At 31.9% G+C, this 11,377-nt stretch overlaps 1 protein-coding gene across 1 annotated transcript; it reads left to right on the top strand.

Moving 5' to 3' along the window:
• Window positions 1-7,938: 7,938 nt before the first annotated feature.
• LOC107852922 (probable glutathione S-transferase) lies at window positions 7,939-10,770 on the top strand. Its single transcript, XM_016697957.2, has 2 exons — window positions 7,939-8,476; window positions 10,146-10,770. The coding sequence occupies exons 1-2, from the start codon at window positions 8,168-8,170 to the stop codon at window positions 10,500-10,502; spliced, it is 666 nt and encodes a 221-aa protein (XP_016553443.1). The 5' UTR covers window positions 7,939-8,167; the 3' UTR covers window positions 10,503-10,770.
• Window positions 10,771-11,377: the final 607 nt, after the last annotated feature.

The following is an 11,377-nucleotide window of genomic DNA, read 5'->3' as shown; positions in this document are numbered from 1 at the left end:
TTGTTACTTAAATAAACATTTTATCAAAATTGAATTTTTACTGAATAAGCTTGAAAATTAATCTAAAAGGATAAAGTCTTGATTTAAATAAAATTTATTTTCAAAATTAATTTATTTGGAGAAATATTAATTTGATTTTACCAAACCAAGAAACTCAGGATTAAAGGAAGTATTAATTCGTATTTTAATTTTGCCAATCTATTAGATTGGCCATAAGTGAAATCAAATTTACCATAATTGTAATGCAATCGGCCAATTGATTTCAATTTGGTCAAAATAAAATAGATTTGGCTAAATTTTAAATTTCAATTGAGGTTATATTTTAAATAACCCTAAATTCCCAAAAACTCTCATAATTTCTACCCATTTCCCACCAAAATAAATTCATATCCAAAAATTCAAATATTTGAAATTCAAAAAATTGTACTACATTAGACAATTCTCCCTCAACCTTGTCCTTTTTTCGATTCTTAAAATTCAAAATTGTACTACATTGTACAATTCCCCTCTCAACCCTGTCCTTTTTTTTAATTTTGAAATTCAAAAATTATACTATATTGTACAATTCCCCCCTCAACCTTGTCCTTCTTTTAATTTTAAAATTCAAAAATTGTACTACATTTTATAATTCGCCCCACCTTATCTTCCACCTCACCCTATCTTTAATTTTTTAAAATTTCAAAAATACCCCTAAATAGTTTCTCCCACATTGGTGGATTAATAGAATTAGATCCTCATCCTTACCTATAAATACTACCGCTATTTTGATAGAAAGATCAAGTTTCAAAGGAAAAAAATGTCTCAAGGTTGAAAAAAAGCTTTGAGAAAAGAAGAGTTTTTATTTTAGTAAAAGAATTTCCTTTTCCATGAAATTCATGGGCTAATTGAATTTCCCGGGTTGAATGCTTTCCGATGGTGATCAAGATTCCGAAGAAAGCTCGTAGTCCCGTTTTTCTGCCCCCAAAAAGGTAAACACACATTTTCCTTTTTTTAGTTTTATTATCGTTTTCTTCTTTGTAGTTCGTAGTTATAATTTTTTGTTTGTTGTAAATGGCTTTGAAGGCCATAGGACGTTGTAGTATCGATATTATGGTTATTTTTTTGTTCATGGTATAAAATTGAGCTAGAAATAGTTGTACGTGCCTTTTTAACTTTATTCTTTGATTATTATAGATAAAGTTTCAATCCTTGCTTATTTTAGCATGTAAATTTATTTTCTTTATGTTGAAAAGAATCGATAATATTGATTGTTTATCCTTTTTATTTTATTCTTTGATTATTATGGATAAAGTTTCAATCTTTACTTAAAAGACGTTCTTATGCTTTGTTTAAATTCATTGTTGTTGGATATATTTGTTTTTAGCATGTAAAGTTGCTTTCTTTATGTCAAAAAGAATAGTTACTATTGTTTGTTTTGTCTTAATAAAATAGTAATTGGTTAAGTCAAGAACTTGTCATTTGCTTGCTAATTATTTTAATGGATTTCAAATTCCTCATATGAGAGATGAAGTGCTAGCTATTTTTCATCCAAGATGTTTATTTTTTTTTTCGCATGTTGACTTGTCAAAATGCTAAGAAAGTTTGGACTTTTGTAGCTAAATATAATTATTTAGATATCTTCGAGTCATGCATAGTATGATTGTTGAATGATATATCACTTTTAGAAATGCTAAACTTTTATTCTAATTTTCTTACTCCCTTTGGATTATTATATGTGCTCTTTGTGTGTATAAGGACTTGATTTGTGTCTCTCTTTGATTCATAATATCAAAAGAGAATCAACGATGTCTTAAAAAGATAAATCATAGGTCGATACATGTTTTTCCTAAATTATCAGTTGTAATATAGATGTATGAATCTTCGTTAATGTCACCTTAATTATAATTTAAAAAGCCAAAATCATTGTTTTCCAACCCTTCGAGTTAACAAGGAATAGAACAATGTGGATATCTTTTGATTCGTGTGACGGATGGCCAAACGGCCTGTGTCAGCATCTCTAAAATATCGATTTTAGGCTAGGTAGACCTTTGTTTCGGGTCCCGGTGCACCCGAGATCATTTCAACCTTTTGTCAGAAAGTTGAAAAATTAAAAATATGGGTGTGGGACCCATATTTGGTTGAAACGACCTCAGATGAAAAATCTGACTTCGACAGCAGATCTGAAATATCAATTTTAGGGTGTTAGCATTTTTGGTATGATTTTATGACTTTTAAATCTCATTTCGACGCCCGATTTGAAAAAATGTGATTTCAAATTTTGGGGATCAATTTTCTGAAAACGATATTTGTTTTTTAAATCTGATTCACCATCGCATCTGGAGCGTCAAATTTAGAATGGTTTCATAGTTCATTTGCATGTATCGAACTCCGAATGAATTTCAAACACCCCGTCGAAGTACGAATTTGACTAAAGGAAAAAACCAGCTTTTTCCTTCGGTTAGTGTAGAAAATCTGCACTATATATATAGCAATTTTGGGCTTATTTTACTCATTTTTCATCTTGTTTCTTCAGAGTTAAACCCTAAAATAGTATGGGAGTTTAAAATTAAAGTTTGTGGGAGCTTGAAAAGCTACATTAACACCTATTTATTGGTTTTACTATGGATTTAAGGTAAGAAAAAGAATTCACTCTTTTCTTAGTAATTTCTTAATTAATTTTCTCAAAACCCCAAAAATTTTAGGGCTTGATTTTAAACCTCATTTTCACTTCTTTTCACTTGATTAATGTATTTATCTTATAATTATTAGTTTTTCATTAATTTAACCTACAAAACAACTCCGATTCTTTATTTTAACCCGAATTTCAAAGATTTTACCCGGTAAAGCTCAAAAATGGTTTTTCTTCTATTTGAACCTCATTTTTACGCAATTTAACTTGGGTTTTCATACTTAGGTTCCTAAAAATATGGGAAACATATTTTTGAAGTAAAGTTATGATTTTTTCCTTCTTTTTCAAATATCCATTTCGGAAGTCCGTTTTGACTCCGAACCAAAAGTAGTCAATATGGGTGTCGTTGATTTTGTTTTGATGCATATATTTCATATTTGATGTTTTTAGTAGATTTATAGATCATTCGTGGAAATCAAGGTCGTGGGTTTGAAGTGTAGCGGACCGATTTCGGCTTTTGAGGTAGGTTATGGCTTAACTCTTTCAGACTGAGATGGGTAGTAAATGATGATACAAAATCCATGTTAACAGTGGAAAATAATCATGAAAAATGTCTATTTATGTGTTGTGCCCGTGTTGGGGCCTATATGTGATATAATTGTCAAAATTGAGACATTATGTGATAGTTGTGACCATGTGGAGTCCTATGTGATATTGATAGCCTTGAATACATGTGAATAATAGTATTCTGTTGTTAAAATGCTTAATGTGGTACCATTGGTGTATTATGATTATATTCACACTTTATTGTCATATGATACATGTGGAAATTCAAAGATGAAACAAAAATAATGACTGGATAATGGATCATGTGGTTGTAGAAATATATCATTATGGCTGGTTGTAAAAATATATCATGTAGTTGGTTATGGAAATATATCATGTGGTTGGTTGTGAAATACTCATTGTGATTGGTTGTGATCATTACATCTTCATATCATACTCATTCATGAAATATTGGTACCACCGTGGCAACATCTGAGAAACACTGGCAACACCTGATAACACCTTTCTGAGAGATGTGCCAAAAATAAGATATGATATATGTGGATTGTATACTGGTTGACGAACCCCCCATGGGTCCTGCGTTGGGAGACTTGCCTCCATAGGTGTATATGGGAATTGTGCGACGATCCTGAAGGTTGTACGACGACCTCGTGCATCATCATCATCATATACATTGCACTTACTTTATTGTGTTTATATTGTGTTGTATTTCCATTTATGTAATTGTCTTATCTTCTGTTACTTGTATTTGATGATCTTGTATATGCATGTTCCCTCTTATTCTACTTATATGAGATATAATGCATACTTTTGTTCTATCTTATTAAAATGTTGCAATATATGTGATATATTAGAACTGTTAGTGCAAGGGGTGTGGTCTACCATTGTGGGACATTTTTTTACTGCAGGTGACGTGCCCTTAGTGTATATTTTATTTGTTTTATTTACTACTTTGCTTGGTCGGTTTGTACTAACCACACAAGTTAACAAAATTGATATGGGTCTAGATGAGGATACTCTTTTTAAGATTCTTGGGGATCCTACCGTGGGAATCAAGTCTGTTAGATCAAAGGAAGGGTCCCCACAGTTTTTAAGAATATGCAGTGACCATGATGACCTGAACAACAAGAATGTTAACAAAAAGTCTCTTAATGGTGAATACTAGTTGTTATTTGAGTTGGTAAATAATGTACTTCTGGCCAAGACGATAAAAAGATCTACTGTTACATAGCTAGATTTGTACCTTATGGAAATGCTCGCTACATACCAAAAGGTAAACCTTTCAGCCATTGTACAAGAGCACTTCAACATAGTCATGTCTACAAAAGATGGCAGACATGGCTTAGCTTATGGCTTCTGGTTAAATAGAGTATTCGTATATTATAATGTCGAATGTGGAAAGGGTATGGCAGGATCAGTGAAGCAAGCATTTAACCTCATCGCCTTGGAGGACAATGAATACATCCCCAAAAGAGGGAATGGGAAGTCAAGATCCCTTGTGTCTGAACAACTTGATGCACAAAGGAGTTTAAAGGACGAAGTGAATATTCTAACTGCCCTAGTGACTTAAAAGAATGATGAGATTGCTGCTTTCAAGGCAAAAATAAGTGCATAAGCAGAGGGAGAAACTAGCTCTGATTAAAAGTTGATAGAAGAAAATATTGCTCTGCATGAGAAGGTGGAGCAGTTAGAAGACCAAGTTGAAATCTTGAATCCAAAAAATGAAGCCCTGACTCAATATATTCTCAATGCACATACTGCAGAATGTGAAAGAATAACTCTCCTCTTTAGGCAGCTATCCAAAGCTTCTAGTCCTTCTTCTTGAACCTTTTTCATCACAGCCTCTCATCCCTTCCCTTTTGGTCCTGTGGAATTTTATTTTATCCCTATTTTATTTCTAATGAATGATTGGCACAATTATTTTTAATATTTTGTGGTTATTATTTTTGTAAGTTATTTATGGTACTGATTTATTCATGAATGAATGAAATCTCTTATTGTGCTATCGTTTCTCCTGCTTATATCTAATCCTCTATTGCTCATGTAAGTATTGCCTCAATGGCCATGAATTAACATGTATGACCTATCTTTACTTGGTTTACTGTTTAACCTCTTTGATGATGTTGTAATGTGTTTGTATGTAAGCTACAATGTTCATGAGTAGTTTGTAATATGTATAATGTAGTTTTGTGGTTGTGCTGATAAGAATAGGAGCTCTCTCACTCAGGGTGAACTTAATGCTCATTGATAGGGGGACTTGGTTGGGCAAACTGGTCTGGCATGTGGTCTTGTAGGCTATGCTCTGTAGTAGATGATTGAAGATGTTGAGTATGCTGATCTGCATGTATTGGTTTGTCATCATCAAGAAGGGGAAAATTGTTAAGTCCTTAGTTTTGATGATTAACAAATTCAGAGTTTGAGACTTTTTTCCTAGAATTTTTGTGATGACAAACTGTTATTACTTAGGGAACAGGTTGAGTTCAACTGTCGCTATCACAGTCAACAGTCTAGCTGACATAAAGTACAAAAGTTGGCGAAAAGCTGTCTGCCGCCTTATTGCCTCAACTAATGGAATCTCTCGTAGGTTTTCTTGTGTCATAATATATATTTCTCATCTTCCTCAACAATAAAACTAACATTTCCATATTCTTACAACTAAATATCCTTCTGAAGTGCAAATCAAAGACTACATCTGCAATAAGGAACTGATCGCCCATAGAGTTGTATTTTTATTTCTTTGATGTAGTTGAGTCTTTGTAATATTGTTCTTAAATTCTTGCCTACGCTTGCTTATGATGATCGTAGGTGTTGTGGTGTACTTTTCTCTGTAATCATCTAGAGTTAGGTGATTGTTCAAGCTAGAGTTAGCTTGTGAATTCAAGTTAGAGTTAGCTGGAGGGTGAAGCAATAGAATTACTGCTTGATTTCCTTGCAATAGAGTTATTTCTAGGAAACAAAGGATTAGGGGAATAAGCCTTGGAGTCTGTGTTCAAGAAATGCTTGAATATAGTGGAGTTTGGAAATCCTTGAGGCAGGTCGTGGTTTTTTCTCCCTTGAGCAAGGAGTTTTCACGTAAAAATCCTGTCTCTTTCATTTACTTTATTCCTGCACTTCTTACTTTATATTTCTCCTAGTTCTTGTGTGTGTGGATTGGGGAACAAGTCCCAAAGCTGAGGAATAAACCCATTCCAACCCTTCAGTCCTGATTTTGTACAATTTGATCGGATATAAGAACAAAAACTCTTCTAATATGTATAATCTACCGCAAACTATAAATCATATCATTAAGATGAATTAACTTAAAATTCATCACAAATTATAAATTATCTCACTAAGATAAATTATTGTAAAACTCATCTCTTTCTTTTCAATCAGTGTTTTAAAAAGCGAAGACATGAGGTGGTGCATTTTACCTAGCATGGGGCGATGGGTGTATGCTCATAAATCTTTCAATTTTTAATTTATAAAATAATAAGATGATATTATAAAGCAAAAATTATAAATAATTAAAAACATGATTCAGTAAACTCACAGTAAATAAAACTTCTAATATAATTTTATTAGTATAAATAAAGAAATTCTATAATAGTTACTATGATATGCAAATGAATTCGAACATGTGTACTTTTAAATAATAAAAGAACTATATTTTTAAAAAATATATTACTATCATACACTGCAATTTACATCCCAAAAGAAAATAAATTATAAATTTTATTAGTATACTCATGATAGTTTTGAGATGATAAAAACACAATAATTTACTTATTATTTGATTCAAATTGGATGGCTATCTAAATTAGCGATTATTTTGAACGTATGATAAAATAAGATAATTTTGAGACGTGTGATAATAATATGAAGAGCAATAATAAGTGAACATGTAAAATTCAACTAATTACGTATTTTCAGACGAAATGTTAAATGATAGTTACTCTCACGGTGCTTTCAAATAGTAAATATGCAATGCACTTACTTGCTTTTTGAGTGATTCTCAATCTTCTTATTTATATGGATGAAAAAGATTATTAAGCATCATTTATTTATTAAAGAACTATAAGGGCCAATAATGTTAATTAAGAAATTTGATTCATAATTTGTGTAAAATTTATCACGCGAGTCTCGAGCATTGGATAGTAAGCGTACTTTGTCTCGAGCATTGGATATTAAGCGTACTTAGGATGTTCAATCGAACGCAAAAAGTGTAAGCCTCATATAACTAAAGCCCCGCTCCTATGCCTTGAGGCATTTTGCCAGTGTCTTGTCTTGGAGCAAACCTCAAACCAAACTTCAAAACTACCTTTTAAAATATTGTTTTCAACAGACTAAGAAAAAGTGCATCGTAATAATTGAAACATAAAATTATGAGATTTTACATTTAAATTTTTAGTAGAGATAAAAATGTTAATTGATTTTTTTTACTTCCTTCGTTTCAAAAAGAATTACTTACTTTGATTTGGTATCAAGTTTAAGAAAATAAAAAAGACTTTTGAATCTTGTGACTTTAAATTAAAGTTCTGTCAAATGTATCAATATATCCTTTAATTTTGTGATTCTAAACATGTCATATGAAAAATTTAAATTAAAACTTTATCAAAAAAAGAAAATAATTATTCTTTTTTAAACGGGAAGACAGGAAGAGTATCTATTTTAACTTTAACAAATAAAGTTATTTGACACCTCTTATTTGTGGGAGATACCCCGCGAAATATTGAAACAAAAGAATTATAAAACATCAATGAACAAGTCATGCGCCTAGAAATTTCCAAAGTAGCCAGCAATTTAATTTGAATAGAAGCTTCCACGACTTCTAATTAAAGTCGTCACCGCAAATGCAAACATTTACGTCAGTCAACACCAAAAATCTGTCAAACAAGAAAAATATTTAATTGGCACCTAAGATATATCTACTTTATTTTCAATCTATAAAAAAACACCAAAAAACAACACTACCATAACAAAATCCTCAATATAATTGAAAGTTACAAAAATATGTCAGGAGTGAAATTGCTTGGTATCAACGGGAGTCCAGCTAGTAGAAGAGTTGAATGGGCTTTGAAAATTAAGGGAGTTGAATATGAATTTATAGAAGAAGATTTACAGAATAAGAGCCAATTACTTCTTGAATCGAATCCAGTTTACAAGAAAATTCCAGTGTTGTTGCATAATGGCAAGCCAATTGCTGAGTCACTTGTTATTATTGAGTATATTGATGAGGTATTTGAAGGGCCTTGTATATTACCTAAAGATCCTTATGATAGAGCAATTGCTCGTTTTTGGGCGAAGTTCCTCGATGAGAAGGTAAGGCTGCCCTCCTTTTATGTATTTGGCTATAGATTTTTTGGAGAAGATTTAAAAATAAAAAATTGAAATTTTGTTGATGAAATAATGATCAAGATCAGTTTTTGAGTGAAATTCTATTTTTCACAAAGCATCAAAATTCTTCTAAATAAAATACATGTTCAAACATAATGTCAAGTTTTTTTTTTTTTTTTTTTTTTGTGAAATAGAGATTCAATTAAGTAAAAAGGGGTTTGTTCATTACAAAACAATGCCTAGTCAGGCACGCATAGACATGGGGTCTTTTAAAAAGATCTTGATTGGAGCCTTGCTTCGCCAACAAATCCGCTACCCTATTCTGCTTTCGGTACGTGTGGTTACCATTTTGCAGCATATTAATAATTTTCCTGGAGTCTACGCGAACTTCCAAAGGCTTGAGATTTTGCTGAAGAGCAAGATTGAAGCCATCTTTAAGGGCAATGATTTCTAAGAGGTTGTTTGTAGTATGAGTAAAGCTTTTACTAAAACCCACTACCCACTCCCCTCTGTCATTTCTAATGACTCCCAATCCCACCCCTTTCGAGGTTACCAAGGCAAGACCCATCTGTGTTTAGCTTGAAAACATGGGGATAGGGGGAGATCAATTAAGGCTGACGATGCTTCTATTGGTAGGTCTAAGGCAATTGCCAAGGTGTTGGTATTCCACTGTTTCAGCATAAGGTATGCTGAAACAAGGAGGGGAGGAAGAGTTTTGGAATAGATTGGCATTTCTAGTTTTCGAGAGGTGCCACAGGCTGAAGGGGAGAAGAATAGCCCAGAAGTGTTGGTATCAAAGTCGTCATTATTCAGGCTCTTCCATGTTGAAGCCCAGTTAATGGTGACACAACTTGAAAGACTTTGCTCCCGTTTGGCTATGAATTTTGAAGTTGGAACTTGAAAATTTTAAGTTTTTTAAAGCTATGATTTTTGAAATTTTAATTTTTGTTTGAAAATGTACTAGTAAATTTGAAGTTTTGTGATAAGCTCCAGAAATTGGTACGAGCCAATTTTGAGAGCTTGTATGTAAAGATCAGATTTTCAAAATCTAATCAAATTTTATAGTCACTAAACTTATTTCTTTAATGTTTCAACTAGATCTAATTATCTAAACCTAACGTAAATAGCCTATTTTATTTAACAGTTGTAGACTAAATTCCGTAAATTGTTTTTGTAAGAAAAAGGACTAAATTATTTTGAGATGCAATTTTGTTAGATACTCCTATTTGGGCAAAGTTGAGACACTTTTTTTGACCAAAAACATTATTTCATGCCACTATGGACACATAGACAAAGTCAACAACTGTCTTAGTTTTTCAGAAGAGAATGACTTTGATACAATAAATAAAGTAAAAATCGAAGGGACCATCAATGAAATTACTCCTTATTCAGGAAAACATTTTATGGGGAAGTCATTACTTTTAGTGTGTTTGATAATTGGAAAATATTTTTGATTTAGAAGGAGAAAAAAAATCCTCAGTTATGACAATAGTCTTTTTCTATTTTAACCGTCTTATTTTACTAACTTCATATTACTTGCTCGGATTAAATTTTGACATGATAAATAATCTTCAATACTCTGAAAAATTTATCAAATTACTCTCTAATTAGTTATTAGGATGATCAATTCGAGTTTCTACAATTTTTTTCTCAGTGCTTACCAGCAGTGTGGAAAGCATTATGGAGCCAAGGAGAAGAACAGGAGGAAGATAAAAAGGAAGCTTATGAAGTCCTTAAAGTTCTTGACAACGAACTCAAGGACAAGAAGTTCTTTGGTGGAGACGGCATCGGATTTGTTGACATAGCAGCCAATTTTGTCGGATTTTGGATAGGAATTGTTGAAGAAGCCACTGGAGTTGTGCTGGTGACTAGTGAAAAATTTCCAAATTTTTGTGCGTGGAGAAATAAGTACCTTAATTGCGACCAAGTTAAGGAAAATATGCCTTCCCGAGAAATGCTGCTTGGTTATTTCAAGTCTCGGGTTCAAGCTGTTGCGAATGGTCCTAAATGAGCATCTAAATCCAATTTCCTATGGATTTAATTTTAAAAGTTGTCACTAGAGAAATATATCTACCTAGCTTTCTAGGAATAAGACTTGTCAGAAGAAAAATAAAGCTTTCTAAAGTTAGGTGATGTATAGTTATTATTCGGAAGACTTTGTGTGGTTATGGACTTGTAGTTTACTTATTGTTGTTTGAGATTTAATCTGGGAGCAATTTGCATAAGTTAAACAAAAGAATAAGGAAGAATTATATGGAGGCTTTTTTTTTTTTTTTGTTCTCTCAAATTCAAATAAAAGAGAGAAAATTAGAGATGCTAGATAGAAAAAAAAAAAAAAAAAACGCATACTAATTCCTCCGTCTCTCTATTTCTACTTATCTACAAACTATACTAAAAATACATATTCAATAATATTTGTTCAGTTTCAAAAAATCAGTAGATAACTTATCATTTTGTATTTGTTTTATCCTTATTATTAAATATTATTCATTATTCAATGTATTTTTTAAACATTTAATTTATTATATTCAAAATTGATATAGTAAAATTATCTTTATTATTTATTATATTTTAAGATATTTGTCAAGTCAATAATGAATAAGTTAAAATGGACGAAGGGAGTAAATATGTCATCCTAGATTTTAAGCATGTATTGTATGAGTTATTGGAGATGGAGTTCGATGATTCCGTTTTACAAAAACAAGGGTGATATTCAGAGTTGTAACAACTATAGGGGTATTAAAGTGTTGAGTCACACTATGAAGATTTGTGAGATGGTGGTTGAGAGGCGATTGAGAAGGGTCATGTCAATTTCGGAGAATCAGTTTGGTTTTATGCCTGGTCGCACGATGACAGAGACAATTCACCTGGTGAGGAGATTGATGT

This window comes from Capsicum annuum, chromosome 10 (genome assembly GCF_002878395.1).
Source record: "Capsicum annuum cultivar UCD-10X-F1 chromosome 10, UCD10Xv1.1, whole genome shotgun sequence".
NCBI classification, from domain to species: domain Eukaryota; kingdom Viridiplantae; phylum Streptophyta; class Magnoliopsida; order Solanales; family Solanaceae; genus Capsicum; species Capsicum annuum.
The sequence above is the reverse complement of the archived record's forward strand: the minus strand, read 5'-3'. Positions and strand labels throughout refer to the sequence as shown.